Genomic DNA, 17,822 nt, shown 5'->3' on the forward strand with positions numbered 1-17,822 from the left:
ATAAAATTTTAATGTGAAACAATTTTATAAGTTGGTCTGTTTGTCTTGTAGGTTTAGTAGCCATCACAGAAAACCAAATTGTCACACAAAAGTATATATTTATATAAAGTAGACATCACAGGCTATTTACCTAAGGTTACTTTGACACTTTTTACGCAGCCATTTCATTGCCAATCCCTGCTAAATATTGGAGTAAAATTGTGTTTTTTTCTTTATTTTGGCATATACACATATAATAAGGTTTTTGTAATGTGTATTTCGTAAAGCTGGTGTGTGCTATCCCCATATTGTTGGTGTGTGCTATCCCCATATTGTTGGTGTGTGCTATCCCCATATTGTTGGTGTGTGCTATCCCTGTACAGAACCCCATATTGTGTTCAGCTACATCTGTTGAGTGCAATGATACCCCTTATATGGCATATATTGTGCCTTAACTTGTCACCATTTTACACCAATTTATGTCAATATTTGTGGTGAGGGGGAAAAAATTAAATTTTTACACACATGTTGCATTTTTGCTTAGTATTTCTTACACTTGATATGTACCACTGTCATAAAATCCCCCAAATTATGCTCAGTTACATCTTCTGAGTAAAACAATATGCCCAATGTATGACCTAGACACTATTTTGTGAAGTTACAGAGCTGTAAAAGAAATGTGACAAGTTCAGGTTTAAGTGTGAATTTTCATGGAGGGTTTGATGCGTCCGTGTCCCACTTTGGAGCACTTCAGCAGGCTACATATTCCAACTACCCCATAAAGCCATACCATTTCTTAAATAAGACATCAAAAGGCATTTTGAGCCTTAGGGTGGGATCATTTTTTCGCTAGTTGTACCAAGTGTAGTAGTAATAAGCATTTTTTCCTGCCTTTTTGGCACACAAAGTGAATTTGCACAGTATATTTTGCAAACCCTATATGTGCTACGATTGTATAATACTTCATATGTTGCTCAGCTTTGTCGTTTGAGTACAGCAATACCCCCGTATGTACCTTTGCCAGGTATATGTGGACATTGAAGGGGCACATTTGAAACACAGCTATTCCAGTTTTTTTAAACTTTGATTTGTTACGCTGTGTCCATGTCCCATTTTGGAGTATTTTAGCAGGCTATATATTCCAACTAACCCATAAAGGCATTCCATTTCTTAAAGGACCACTATAGGCACCCAGACCATTTCAGCTCAATGAAGTGGTCTGGGTGCAAGGTCCTCCTAGTTTTAACCTTGCAGCTGTAAACATAGAAGTTTCAGAGAAACTGCTATGTTTACATTGAGGGTTAATCCAGCCTCTAGTGGCTGTCTCGCTGACAGCCACTAGAGGCCGCTTCTGGGATTCTCAGTGTGAAAATCACTGAGATGAGGCTGGACGTCCATAGGAAAGCATTGAGCTGGAGTAAGGGAACCTAATAACCCTATAGTGCCAGGAAAACAAGTTTGCTTCCCTGGCACTAAAGTGCTCCTTTAAAGAAGACAACCCAGGGTATTTCAAAAGGCATATTTTGAACCTTAGTAAGTGTGTCTATTGAATAATCAATAGTAATAGCAGGACTCTGTGGAGATAGTTATTAAGGCAATATGAGTTCACAAAATAGCAATATTGTGTAACAAATGTCTCAGCTTTTTGTATCTTTTCTTCCCATATGTGGGCAAGAAAAATGAAACAATAGCTGAATAAAATTAATCTAGTAAAGGTTTAACCACATATGTTTAACCAGTACACTGAAAAAATAAATGAATTTTGGGAAAGATATGTATTATCCCACTGTAGTAGAAAAACTGTGTCAATTATATGTGCAGCCGACAGATTGCTTCAAGTAAAAAAAAAATTTATTAGCAATAAATCACTGTCAATAACTAACACATAAAATATAAAAGACAATAAAAGTTCCCAAGTTTGGAGAGCAGCTTCTGTCAAATTAAAGTTTTGAGTGTCCAAAAGATGTTAAAAATTTCTCTCACCGGCCGGATGAAATCAGATCTGGACCTCTTCGTGTTGCAGACAGACTTGCTGACAGCCGTGTGTGTTCCACTGCAGCTCAGATTTGTGTTCCAGCTCACTCTCCTGCTCACTCTCTTGGGAATCAGAATAGAATGCCGCCTTACGCGTTTCGTGATCGTAGTATCACTTCATCAGAGGATGAAGTGATACTACGATCACGAAACGCGTAAGGCGGCATTCTATTCTGATTCCCAAGAGAGTGAGCAGGAGAGTGAGCTGGAACACAAATCTGAGCTGCAGTGGAACACACACGGCTGTCAGCAAGTCTGTCTGCAACACGAAGAGGTCCAGATCTGATTTCATCCGGCCGGTGAGAGAAATTTTCAACATCTTTTGGACACTCAAAACTTTAATTTGACAGAAGCTGCTCTCCAAACTTGGGAACTTTTATTGTCTTTTATATTTTATGTGTTAGTTATTGACAGTGATTTATTGCTAATAATTTTTTTTTTTTACTTGAAGCAATCTGTCGGCTGCACATATAATTGACACAGTTTTTCTACTACAGTGGGATAATACATATCTTTCCCAAAATTCATTTATTTTTTCAGTGTACTGGTTAAACATATGTGGTTAAACCTTTACTAGATTAATTTTATTCAGCTATTGTTTCATTTTTCTTGCCCACATATGGGAAGAAAAGATACAAAAAGCTGAGACATTTGTTACACAATATTGCTATTTTGTGAACTCATATTGCCTTAATAACTATCTCCACAGAGTCCTGCTATTACTATTGATTATTCAATAGACACACTTACTATTTACACTTTTAACCTCAGGTGGCGGTTATTCTCGCAGTGATTCAGTGGTTATGGTACACATATCCGGTCTCATCGTTTAAAATTTGAGAGTTATTCACCAGTGTAAGCTGGAGTTTATCTATTAAGTTACTTTTGAAAATTATATTTTGAACCTTAGCATGGTATACTTTTTCCGCTAGATTAGTGATAAGTGTAGTGGTAATAAGCACTTTTTCTGCCTTTTTGACACACAAAGTGAGTTTGCACAGTATATTTTATCTTATGTGTGCTACGGCTGTATAATATTTCATATGTTGCTCAGCTATGTCGTCTGTTAAAGGGGCACATTTGAGATGCAGCCATTCAGTTTTTTTCTGACTTTGAAGTTTTAAGCTGTGTCCATGTTCCATTTTGGAGTAGTTTAGCTGGTTGGTTATTCAAACTTCCCCACAAACACATACTATTTATTAAAGAATATACCCCGGGGTAATTCAAAAGGCATATTTTGAACCTTAGCTTGGGATAATTTTTTTTGCTAGTTTGTTCCAGGTGTAGTGGTAACGAGCATTTTTTTATGTTTTTTTTTACTTTTTACAAACTTTTTTTTTTACTTTTTAAAACTTGTTTTTAAACTTTTTTTGTTTACTTATTCGTTTTTTTTTTTACTTTTCTAAACTTTCTACAGTAAGCAGCACTAACATAAATTCCCCAATTTCCCATAACTCCCACCCATCCCCGTTCGCTAAATATATCATTTTGAACTTTTAAAATTAATTAATAAAATAAGTTTAACCCCTGAGGGTAAAAAAAAAATAAAAGTTAACCCTCAAAGGTTAAAAAAAAAATCAGATCACAGTAAAATAGTAGTCAGTGATCAAATGGCAGTGAATGGGTTAAATGCAAGGACAAGCATGATGGAAAATGTTCGGCTAGTGTCGGGAAGGGGTTAATGCTTTACATAGAGCAGCATTGGAATGGTGGAGAATGCTGATTGCAGCACGTGCAATATGAAAAGCATCTGAGGAGTGCAGACTCCAAGCCATTACAAGTCCTGTGTACAAGGTGTGCGCACTCAAAGCTATTACAGGTCCCGTATACAAGGTGTGCGCACTCAAAGCTATTACAGGTCCTGTGTAGAAGGTGTGCGCACTCCAACCCATTACAGGTCCTGTGTATAAGGTGTGCGCACTCTAACCCATTACAGGTCCCGTGTACAAGATGTGCGCACTCCAACCATTACAGGTCCTGTGTACAAGGTGTGCGCACTCTGAGCCATTACAGGTCCTGTGTACAAGGTGTGCGGATTCCAAGCCATTACAAGTCCTGTGTACAAGGTGTGCGCACTCTGAGCCATTACAGGTCCTGTGTACAAGGTGTGCGCACTCTGAGCCATTACAGGTCCTGTGTACAAGGTGTGCGCACTCTGAGCCATTACAGGTCCTGTGTACAAGGTGTGCGCACTCTGAGCCATTACAGGTCCTGTGTACAAGGTGTGCGCACTCTGAGCCATTACAGGTCCTGTGTACAAGGTGTGCGCACTCTGAGCCATTACATATCTCACCTTAAAGTACTTCTCTAGAATCTCGCTGTAGTTGCTGCCTTTGGAGAACCAGCCATCTGGTGTAGTCTTTGTTTCCAGCCACTGGATGACGCGTCTGCGCAGCTCATCACGATCAGCTTGGTAGCACACAACTGCAGAGACAAAGAAATACATGACCCTTCTACCAAATAAATTCCGTATTCTGTATTACAGTCACGAGTTACAGAATAGACAGATAGGAGAATGCAAATAATGCTAATCTGGGTGATATAGAATTACTGAATTACAATAAGTTCTTCTCTAAAGTATCCCATATGATCCCATACCTGGGCTGTTGGTTGTGGTGACGTCTGATGACTTCTCTGCAAAGCATAAAAAAGAACAACATTGATTAGTGTACAAATGATTAATTCAGCGCTGTATGTCTTGGCTGCAATGCTGCTGAAAGTCCGTTACTTTAATACAATGTGCTATGGGAAATAAACAATAAATCATTGTGTTAGAAATTAGATTTATTGCTAAAATTAAACGAGTAACGGAAAGAACCCCCAAATCATATATCAGTAATGTATTAGGTTAATCTAATTCATATATGATATACTATAACTGCTGCATGTACGGGGCATTTTAATGTATCTTGCTAGAACTGTCTGATGTGTTTATTTGATTTTTGTTAGGTGTATCGTGCAGACACATTTATAAGTCCATGAGGCAGATTTTTAAAGGCACAAGTATGAGATTAGGGCTCGACAAATTTGCTTGGAATCTAGAAGCCAGCAAGAAATGTTAGGAGCCAGAGAAATCAATGGCAAAAATACAATTCTTAAAGGAACACTATAGTCACCGGAATCACTACAGCTTAATGCAGTTCTTCTGAAGTCTATATCCTGTCTCTGAAACCTTTTCAATGTAAACACTGACTTTTCAGACAAAAGGAAATGTTTACATTGCTGCCTTGTAACACCTCTATCGACAGTCACTCAGACAGCCTCTAGAGGTGCTTCCTGGGTCAGTGCTTCACAATGTGCAGCACCTATGTTAATGTTCCCTATAGAGATGCATTGATTCAATGCATCTATATGAGAAGTTAAACTGGCGCAGTGGCATTTTGCCATCCATGCGCAATAGTCTTCCAATGCTTTCCTATGGGGAAGCATTGGATTGGCTGAGATCGTCAAGATTGATCATCTCAGCCATGGAGGTGGGGCCAGCCGCAGTGTCATCAGCACGGTGTGGGGGAAAAAGTAAAAAAAAAACTTTCCCATGTGATTGAAGGGAAGACACGCTCACAGACACACACACACACACTCACAGACATACAGACACACACACTCACAGACATACAGAGACACACACACACACACAAACACACTCAAAGACATACAGACACACACACAAACACACTCACAGACATACAGACACACTCACTCACAAGTAATTACTTTATTTAAATACACCCAGCCTCCCTAACTTTAGAGAGCTTGAGTGGATATGCTTTCGCTGGGGTCCAGTGGGGCTGCTGTCATCTCCCTACTCAGCTCCCTCTCGCGGACTGTTTAATGAGCCTAGGGCTGGAGTGACGTCATAACCCAGCTCCCGGCATTACCACAAGCCGCGCGAGGGAGCAGGGCAGGGAGATTACAGTTCCCTCACCGCGGCATTAAGTCATCCACCCGCCTCCCTCTGCTCTCCATTACCCGGCCGCCCCCTCCGTCAGCCGCCCTCCTCCCTCAGCTCTCCATGGGCTGGCCGCCCCTCTCCCTCCCTCAGCAATTAATGTGCCGGCCGCCCCACTCCCTCTGTCAGCAGCTTGCCTCCCTCTCAGAGCTCTCCACAGCCTCCCTCCTTCCGCAGTACATGAGCCGGCCTCCCTCCCTTACCTCTCAATGAGCCGGCCGTCCAGCCGTCTCCCTCAGTCAGCAGCCTGCCTCAGCCCTCCGTGATCCGACTGCCCGCCTCTGCGGCAGCCGGTCACCTCGGGAGCTGAACAGGCTCACAAATCCCATGGCGACCTAGCACCTGGGATTTGTCGAGCCCTGTATTAGATCATTTTGTTAGCCTACATATTAAAGGGACACTATAGTCACCAGAAAAACTACAGCTTAATGTATAGTATACAGCTTATTGCATTTGTTCTGGTGAGTAGAATCATTCCCTTCAGCGTTTTTGCAGTAAACACTGTTTGTTTCAGAGAAAGGGCAGTGTTTACATTACAGCCTAGGGATAACTCCACTGGCCACTCCTCAGATGGCTACTAGAGGTGCTTCCTGGGGCAGTGCTGCACAGTGTGACTGACATTTAGTGTCTTCACCCTCTGCATGCAGACACTGAACTTTCCTCATAGAGATTCATTCATTCAATGCATCTCTATGAGGGAATGCTTATTGGTCAGGATGGTGTTTGGCTCGGCCCCCTGGTCCACCTCCTTGGGGGAGATCATCAGTATGGACTATCTCAGCCAATCAAATGCTTTCCTATGGGAAGCATTGTAATTGGCTGAGATCATCATTTCTAATAATGTCAGTCAAGGAGGCAGATCAGGGGCAGAGCCAGCAGCAGACAGGAATAAAGGTAAGGGGACTAGTTTGTGTTTTTTTTAACACTATAGGGTCAGGAATACATGCTTGTGTGACCCTATAGTGTTCCTTAAATATTGATATACATTATTATATAATCTGCTTTTATTAGTGTGAGATAGTGCAAGGTAGCACAACATACTTTAATCAGTACATGTATGATATTATTGTTAGTGGCTGATCTATTAAAGTGCTATGTAACCTAGAAAAACGGGTGGACTACAATTCCCATGATCCGAGATATAGTATATTTATAAACAGATTCTGCTATCGAATGTAAGCTCTTGTGAACAGAACGCTCCACTCATTTTTTTTTATCAAGATCTAAAATGTTCTCTGCAGAATTTTTTTTTACAGGAAAGGACGAACAATAGAATCGTGAGAGGACATGCAGTTGATGCAAGGGAACGATTAGATGATGGGTGTTAGCCCTACCTTTGCAGTGCCCGTCATAGTCCACTTGTATCTTGGAGCCAGTGAGGCAGGCGTCGCGGTGTAACTCACAGTGGTTCAGATATGTCTTGCCGTTACTGCCGCACACTGGGCGTTTGTGGGATTTACATTTCTGGGGAAGAGTACAGAGGAATAATTAGGGTCTGCCATTCCCTCCACATCCATTACTCTATCAATGTAGCCAGTGAGACCTTTCTCCTGGGCAGAACTGGGGTGTAGCCTCCCTGAAATCCCATGAGTTCTGGTAATCTCTATTCTAGAAAAAACTATGAAAGGGTTTTTTTACAGTAAGATGTTCTTCTACCAGATTCTGTAAAGATGTTAAAATGTCTGGACTGGATTTTTTTATATACCGTATATTAGAATATTGAAGGATACAATGGGGCAACAACCTGTTTATAAAGGATAACTGGCTACCATGGATTCAATAGGATTTTCTCCCTTTTTTGTGGCAAAATCCCACTTCTTATAGCTGAGTGAATGGATCCCCTACTCGAGGCTGATTGGATGGGTCCACTGCTTATGGCTGATCGGATGGATCCCCACTGTTTGAGGCTGATCGTATGGATCCCCGCTGTTCGAGGCTGATTGGATGGTACCTTCAGTTCATGGCTGATTGAATGGATCCCCCTTTTAAAGCAGATTGGATGGACCCCCGTTCGAGGCTGATTGGATGGATCCCCCATTCGAGGCTGATTGGATGGATCCCACCATTTGAAGCTGATTGGGTGGATCCCGTATTCAAGGCTGATTGATGGGTCCCCCTGTTCTAGTCTGATTATCATCACAGAGCCATATGTAGTCATGTAAAGAGTGTAATTTCACTGTTAATCTCACCTCAATACATAAACAGGTTGGGTCGCCTTTTTCTGTCACCGCACACTCCCTGCCCGCTCCGCAGAATACATTGGCGCAAACCTTCGACTTGCTCTTGGGCTCTTCCTATCGAGAGAAAAAAATTGGTTAGTCCACACTCGCAATTCCACCATCCAATTACTGTATGATCATACGTAGGATAGGACAATCTATCGATCACTGTATCCAGTCACTGTATGATCATACCTGGGATAGGACAATCTATCGATCACTGTATCCGGTCACTGTATGATCATACCTGGGAAAGGACAATCTATCAATCACTGGATCCAGTCACTGTATGATCAGACCTGGGATAGGACAATCTATCGATCACTGTATCCAGTCACTGTATGATCATACCTGGGATAGGACAATCTATCGATCACTGTATCCAGTCACTGTATGATCAGACCTGGGATAGGACAATCTATCGATCACTGTATCCAGTCACTGTATGATCATACCTGGGATAGGACAATCTATCGATCACTGTATCCAGTCACTGTATGATCAGACCTGGGATAGGACAATCTATCGATCACTGTATCCAGTCACTGTATGATCATACCTGGGATAGGACAATCTATCGATCACTGTATCCAGTCACTGTATGATCATACCTGGGATAGGACAATCTATCGATCACTGTATCCAGTCACTGTATGATCATACCTGGGATAGGACAATCTATCGATCACTGTATCCAGTCACTGTATGATCAGACCTGGGATAGGACAATCTATCGATCACTGTATCCAGTCACTGTATGATAGGACAATCTATTGATCATTAAAGCTTTTATTAAAGGAAATCAGACCCTGCAAGCGTAGATAGTGGCCCACTTAGCTTATGCTGCTTATTTGCAACACCAGAGATGGACACCAGGTGGCAGTACAGATCAAATAAAATCTCTCCAACATGACAATTATCTGTCCCTGTGCTTTACCCCCCTCTCCCCATGGAGCAATGATCAGGCCGGATACACTAATACACTAATATGGTTGTTCCCCTGCTGTCCTGACCCAGAATGACCTTCTTTTTACTAGCCGTCCCAAGTTATACCATATTGCAGGGCCTCTAACCCCTCACCCCACCGTAAAGGCAGCATTAATAAAAAAGCCGGTTTCAGAATGCTGAATGTTCATGTAAATAATATAACAGACAAACACAGTTTAATTATTATTTATAAAGCGCCTACAAAGTCTGTAGCGCTGTACAATAGGTAGACTAACAGACAAGTATTTGCAACAAGACGAGCTGGACACACAGGGACAGAGGGCGCTGCTCAAAGAGGTTACAATCTAGAGGGAGTGGGTAAAGTGACCTAAGTGGTAATAAAACGTATAAACCATTCTGTGTGAATTACCCTTACTGAATGGATTCAGGACAATTCACAGTTTAATGATGATTCCCTAAACAGATAATTATGGTGAACTAACATTAGCAATATCTGGGTTGAACGAAAGGGGTTGGGAACAGAGCAGAACAGATTAATTATTCTGATTCAGCTACCCGGCCTACATTATAAAACAGAACTGTTTAAATCTGCGTTCACCACAATTCATTCTTTATGAAATAAACCCCACGATGACTTGGAAGGTGATATAGTGTCCCTCTCAGTGTGAAGTCCGAATTAGAAGGAATTCCTGAACATTCTATCTCTGTCTATCTCTGCACCATACATGTTAACTAAAGCACCATCAAATAAAAGTGATCCCCCAGCACCCCAATTAGGGAAGGCATCCCCCACATATTGAATACGGATTTCCTCTTTGTAAAAATAGGATTTAATTCCCCCCACCCGAAAAAACAAAACAAAAGTGGAAGAATTCTGATGGTATCACACTATCTGTAAGGATTTTTAAATGAGGCCGAATCCAGCAAACGCCCCACCTCTGGCTGCATGGAAAGCTCATTATGATAAGATTTAAATCGAAAATGCTAATTACTTATAATGAAGGGTAAGTTCCAATGGCGGCAAGATAACCATGGACCCAGGATACTGCCTGGTCTAAAGTCATGGCAAACAACGCCAAATCTCCACGCGGTCTACATTTCTACTGCCTTCATACCACAGGGGCTACGTGTCTACTGCCATCATACCAAGAGGGCTACGTGTCTACAGCCATCATACCACGCGGTATACGTGTCTACTGTCGTCATACCAAGAGGGCTACGTGTCTACAGCCATCATACCACGCGGGATACGTGTCTACTGTCGTCATACCAAGAGGGCTACGTGTCTACAGCCATCATACCACGCGGGATACGTGTCTACTGTCGTCATACCAAGAGGGCTACGTGTCTACAGCCATCATACCACGCGGGCTACGTGTCTACTGCCATCATACCAAGAGGGCTACGTGTCTACAGCCATCATACCACGCGGGATACGTGTCTACTGTCGTCATACCAAGAGGGCTACGTGTCTACAGCCATCATACCACGCGGGCTACGTGTCTACTGTCGTCATACCACTGGGGCTATGTGTCTACTGCCGTCATACCACAGGGGCTACGTGTCTACGGCCATCATACCAAGGGGGCTACGTGTCTATTGCCGTCATACCACTGGGGCTACGTGTCTACTGCCGTCATACCACGCGGGCTACGTGTCTACTGTCGTCATACCACGGGGGCTACGTGTCTATTGCCGTCATACCACTGGGGCTACGTGTCTACTGCCATCATACCAAGAGGGCTACGTGTCTACTGCCGTCATACCACGGGTGCTAAGTGTCTACTGCCGTCATACCACGCGGGCTACGTGGGGGCTACGTGTCTACTGCCGTCATACCACAGGGGCTACGTGTCTACGGCCATCATACCACGGGGGCTACGTGTCTACTGCCGTCATATCACGGGGGCTACGTGTCTACTGCCGTCATATCACGGGGGCTACGTGTCTACTGCCGTCATATCACGGGGGCTACATGTCTACTGCCATCATACCAAGAGGGCTACGTGTCTACTGCCGTCACATGATTTTTATTTACTCTGTTTGCAACTCCCTTGTGAATTGTTATCGTGAATTCACAATTTACAGTTTAGTAAATACACCGATTACTTCTTGTTTCTATGAATAATAAATAAACGGTGTTAGCTCCAGTCTCAGCGTTGTCATGGCAACATAGGACTCTAACATTGGAAAAAGCCCTGAAATTCAAGGCAAACTATGCGTCTCCTATTGAATCAATTCTGTTTAACCCCATGCAGCCTGCGCGGCCTCATCCTCCATGTTCTCTGGATATATCACGTGTTGGATGGAAACCAGACCCTGGCATGAATTACTAAACACAGATATCATGAAAACATGGGATATTATTCATAAACCGCTATTAGCAGTCAAACATTTACCAACTTCACTTCTATAAGAAGCCAATCAGCTGAGATTAATTATGTTTCCGGTTACCCCCAGATGTGTGAGAAACTGCAAACAATATAACTGGCTAATTACATTAATTACTATAGGAGTCTGCATTAAGAGAAGGGCGTAGTAATATTCCTCCGCTCCTCTTAATTCAACTGAGTCAGAATAATATATCACTCGTCAGAAAACTAAGGAACATTATACGGGGTATATTATATTATACAGGTACACTATACGGGATATATTATATTATACAGGTACACTATACGGGATATATTATATTATACAGGTACACTATACGGGATATATTATATTATACAGGTACACTATATGGGATATATTATATTATACAGGTACACTATACGGGATATATTATATTATACAGGTACACTATACGGGATATATTATACTATACAGGTACACTATACGGGATATATTATACTATACAGGTACACTATACAGGATATATTATATTATACAGGTACACTATACGGGATATATTATATTATACAGGTACACTATATGGGATATATTATACTATACAGGTACACTATACGGGGTATATTATATTATACAGGTACACTATACGGGATATATTATACTATACAGGTACACTATACGGGATATATTATATTATACAGGTACACTATACAGGATATATTATATTATACAGGTACACTATACAGGATATATTATATTATACAGGTACACTATACGGGATATATTATACTATACAGGTACACTATACGGGATATATTATATTATACAAGTACACTATACGGGATATATTATATTATACAGGTACACTATACAGGATATATTATATTATACAGGTACACTATAAGAGATATATTATACTATACAGGTACACTATACGGGATATATTATACTATACAGGTACACTATACGGGATATATTATATTATACAGGTACACTATACAGGATATATTATATTATACAGGTACACTATACGGGATATATTATACTATACAGGTACACTATACGGGGTATATTATATTATACAGGTACACTATACGGGATATATTATATTATACAGGTACACTATATATGATATATTATACTATACAGGTACACTATACGGGATATATTATATTATACAGATACACTATATGGGATATATTATATTATACAGGTACACTATACGGGATATATTATATTATACAGGTACACTATACGGGATATATTATATTATACAGGTACACTATACGGGATATATTATATTATACAGGTACACTATATGGGATATATTATATTATACAGGTACACTATACGGGATATATTATATTATACAGGTACACTATACGGGATATATTATATTATACAGGTACACTATATGGGATATATTATATTATACAGGTACACTATACGGGATATATTATATTATACAGGTACACTATACGGGATATATTATATTATACAGGTACACTATACAGGATATATTATATTATACAGGTACACTATACGGGATATATTATATTATACAGGTACACTATACGGGATATATTATATTATACAGGTACACTATACGGGATATATTATATTATACAGGTACACTATACGGGATATATTATATTATACAGGTACACTATACGGGATATATTATATTATACAGGTACACTATACGGGATATATTATATTATACAGGTACACTATACAGGATATATTATACTATACAGGTACACTATACGGGATATATTATATTATACAGGTACACTATATGGGATATATTATACTATACAGGTACACTATACGGATTATATTATACTATACAGGTACACTATACGGGGTATATTATATTATACAGGTACACTATACGGAATATATTATACTATACAGGTACACTATACGGGGTATATTATATTATACAGGTACACTATACGGGGTATATTATATTATACAGGTACACTATACGGGATATATTATACTATACAGGTACACTATACGGGGTATATTATATTATACAGGTACACTATACGGGATATATTATATTATACAGGTACACTATACGGGATATATATTATACAGGTACACTATATGGGATATATTATATTATACAGGTACACTATAAGGGATATTTAATATTATACAGGTACACTATACGGGGTATATTATAATATACAGGTACACTATAAGGGATATATTATATTATACAGGTACACTATACGGGATATATTATATTATACAGGTACACTATATGGGATATATTATATTATACAGGTACACTATACGGGATATATTATATTATACAGGTACACTATACGGGATATATTATATTATACAGGTACACTATACGGGATATATTATATTATACAGGTACACTATATGGGATATATTATATTATACAGGTACACTATACAGGATATATTATATTATACAGGTACACTATACGGGGTATATTATATTATACAGGTACACTATACGGGATATAATATATTATACAGGTACACTATACGGGATATATTATATTATACAGGTACACTATACGGCAGTGATCCCCAACCCCCGGGCCGCGGACCGGTACCGGTCCGTGGATCAAACGGTACCGGGCCGCCCAGGGGTGTTCGAGCCTGCCGGCTAATGCAGGGCTGGCATTGCCCAAGTGCCAGCCCTGCAATGTGCCTGCGGACCGGAGGGGAGATCCGAGATCTCCCTCCCCGGTCTGCAGGCACTGTGCTGACAGCCGGCAGCGGAGGGAATGAGAGAGGACCCGGGAGCTCTTGCCTGCAGCTCCTCCGGGTCCTCCTCTCGCGAAATTTGGAGCGTTGCCGCGGTAACCACGGCAACGCTCCAAATCTCGCGAGAGTGAACTCTAACCCTGTAACTGGGCTAGAGTTCACCTCACCACCACCGGACCACCAGGGAATCCCCACCGGACCACCAGGGACTAAGAAATGTCCCCCCTCCTCCCAGTAAAGGTAAGAGGGGGGAGAGGAGGGAGGGGGGACATGAATATTTTAAGTTCAATTAAATAAATTAAAAAAAAAATCCTCCCTACCCTTCTTACCCCCCATACACACACTGCCCCACAAACACTGCCCCATACACACACTACACACACTGCCCCACAAACACTGCCCATACACACACTACACACATTGCCCCATCCACACACTACACACACTGCCCCACAAACACTGCCCCATACACACACTACACACACTGCCCCACAAACACTGCCCCATACACACACTACACACACTGCCCCACAAACACTGCACCATACACACACTACACTCATTGCCCCATACACACACTACACACACTGCCCCACAAACACTGCCCCATACACACACTACACACATTGCCCCATACACACACTACATACACTGCCCCATACACACACTACACACATTGCCCCATACACACACTGCCCCACAAACACTGCCCACATACACACACTTCCCCGCAAACACTGACCCATACACACACTACACACACTGCCCCACAAACACTGCCCCCCATACACACACCGCCCCAAACACACACACACTGCAACTCTCACACACACTGCCACCCTCACATACACACTGCACCGCTCACACACACATACACACAATTTTGAGTCTATGTCTTTATGTGACTGTGTTTGTGATTTTCTGACTATGTATGTGTCTGCGTGTTTTTTAATATATGTGACTGTTTTTTTTTTGTCTTATTAAATCAAAACAAGCGGGCCACGGAAAAATTATCAAACGTTTGCCGGTCCGCGGCGATAAAAAGGTTGGGGAGCACTGCTATACGGGATATATTATATTATACAGGTACACTATACGGGATATATTATATTATACAGGTACACTATATGGGATATATTATATTATACAGGTACACTATACGGGATATATTATACTATACAGGTACACTATATATGATATATTACACTATATGGGATATATTATATTGTATATGCCGATACATTGTATACAGATACAGATACACTATATATGATATATGATGATACTATACAGGTACACTATACGGGATATATTATATTATACAGGTACACTATACGGGATATATTATACATGTACACTATATGGGATATATTATATTATACAGGTACACTATATGGGATATATTATATTATACAGGTACACTATACAGGATATATTATATTATACAGGTACACTATATGGGATATATTATATTATACAGGTACACTATACGGGATATATTATACTATACAGGTACACTATACGGGATATATTATACTATACAGGTACACTATACAGGATATATTATATTATACAGGTACACTATACGGGATATATTATATTATACAGGTACACTATATGGGATATATTATACTATACAGGTACACTATACGGGGTATATTATATTATACAGGTACACTATACGGGATATATTATACTATACAGGTACACTATACGGGATATATTATATTATACAGGTACACTATACAGGATATATTATATTATACAGGTACACTATACGGGATATATTATACTATACAGGTACACTATACGGGATATATTATATTATACAAGTACACTATACGGGATATATTATATTATACAGGTACACTATACAGGATATATTATATTATACAGGTACACTATAAGAGATATATTATACTATACAGGTACACTATACGGGATATATTATACTATACAGGTACACTATACGGGATATATTATATTATACAGGTACACTATACAGGATATATTATATTATACAGGTACACTATACGGGATATATTATACTATACAGGTACACTATACGGGATATATTATACTATACAGGTACACTATATGGGATATATTATATTATACAGGTACACTATACGGGGTATATTATATTATACAGGTACACTATACGGGATATATTATATTATACAGGTACACTATATATGATATATTATACTATACAGGTACACTATACGGGATATATTATATTATACAGATAGACTATACGGGATATATTATATTATACAGATACACTATACGGGATATATTATATTATACAGGTACACTATACGGGATATATTATATTATACAGGTACACTATACGGGATATATTATACTATACAGGTACACTATATGGGATATATTATACTATACAGGTACACTATACGGGGTATATTATATTATACAGGTACACTATACGGGATATATTATATTATACAGGTACACTATATGGGATATATTATATTATACAGGTACACTATACGGGATATATTATATTATACAGGTACACTATACGGGATATATTATATTATACAGGTACACTATATGGGATATATTATATTATACAGGTACACTATACGGGATATATTATATTATACAGGTACACTATACGGGATATATTATATTATACAGGTACACTATACAGGATATATTATATTATACAGGTACACTATACGGGATATATTATATTATACAGGTACACTATACGGGATATATTATATTATACAGGTACACTATACGGGATATATTATATTATACAGGTACACTATACGGGATATATTATATTATACAGGTACACTATACGGGATATATTATATTATACAGGTACACTATACGGGATATATTATATTATACAGGTACACTATACAGGATATATTATACTATACAGGTACACTATACGGGATATATTATATTATACAGGTACACTATACGGGATATATTATACTATACAGGTACACTATACGGGGTATATTATATTATACAGGTACACTATACGGAATATATTATACTATACAGGTACACTATACGGGGTATATTATATTATACAGGTACACTATACGGGGTATATTATATTATACAGGTACACTATACGGAATATATTATACTATACAGGTACACTATACGGGGTATATTATATTATACAGGTACACTATACGGGATATATTATACTATACAGGTACACAATACGGGGTATATTATATTATACAGGTACACTATACGGGATATATTATATTATACAGGTACACTATATGGGATATATTATATTATACAGGTACACTATAAGGGATATTTAATATTATACAGGTACACTATACGGGGTATATTATAATATACAGGTACACTATAAGGGATATATTATATTATACAGGTACACTATACGGGATATATTATATTATACAGGTACACTATATGGGATATATTATATTATACAGGTACACTATACGGGATATATTATATTATACAGGTACACTATACAGGATATATTATATTATACAGGTACACTATACAGGATATATTATATTATACAGGTACACTATACGGGATATATTATAT

The 17,822-nt window shown here is 39.2% G+C and overlaps 1 protein-coding gene across 1 annotated transcript in view; it reads right to left on the minus strand.

Moving 5' to 3' along the window:
* The window catches only part of FSTL1 (follistatin like 1), a 62,096-nt gene that overhangs the window by 10,626 nt on the left and 33,648 nt on the right, over window positions 1–17,822 (minus strand). The window contains exons 3-6 of the mRNA XM_063446117.1: window positions 8,152–8,256; window positions 7,297–7,426; window positions 4,612–4,647; window positions 4,307–4,437 (exon numbers count right to left, since the gene is read on the minus strand). Of these exons, the coding sequence (XP_063302187.1) occupies window positions 4,307–4,437; window positions 4,612–4,647; window positions 7,297–7,426; window positions 8,152–8,256 (402 nt within the window). The remainder of the gene's footprint in view (window positions 1–4,306; window positions 4,438–4,611; window positions 4,648–7,296; window positions 7,427–8,151; window positions 8,257–17,822) is intronic.

Source organism: Pelobates fuscus, chromosome 1, assembly GCF_036172605.1.
Source record: "Pelobates fuscus isolate aPelFus1 chromosome 1, aPelFus1.pri, whole genome shotgun sequence".
NCBI lineage: Eukaryota > Metazoa > Chordata > Amphibia > Anura > Pelobatidae > Pelobates > Pelobates fuscus.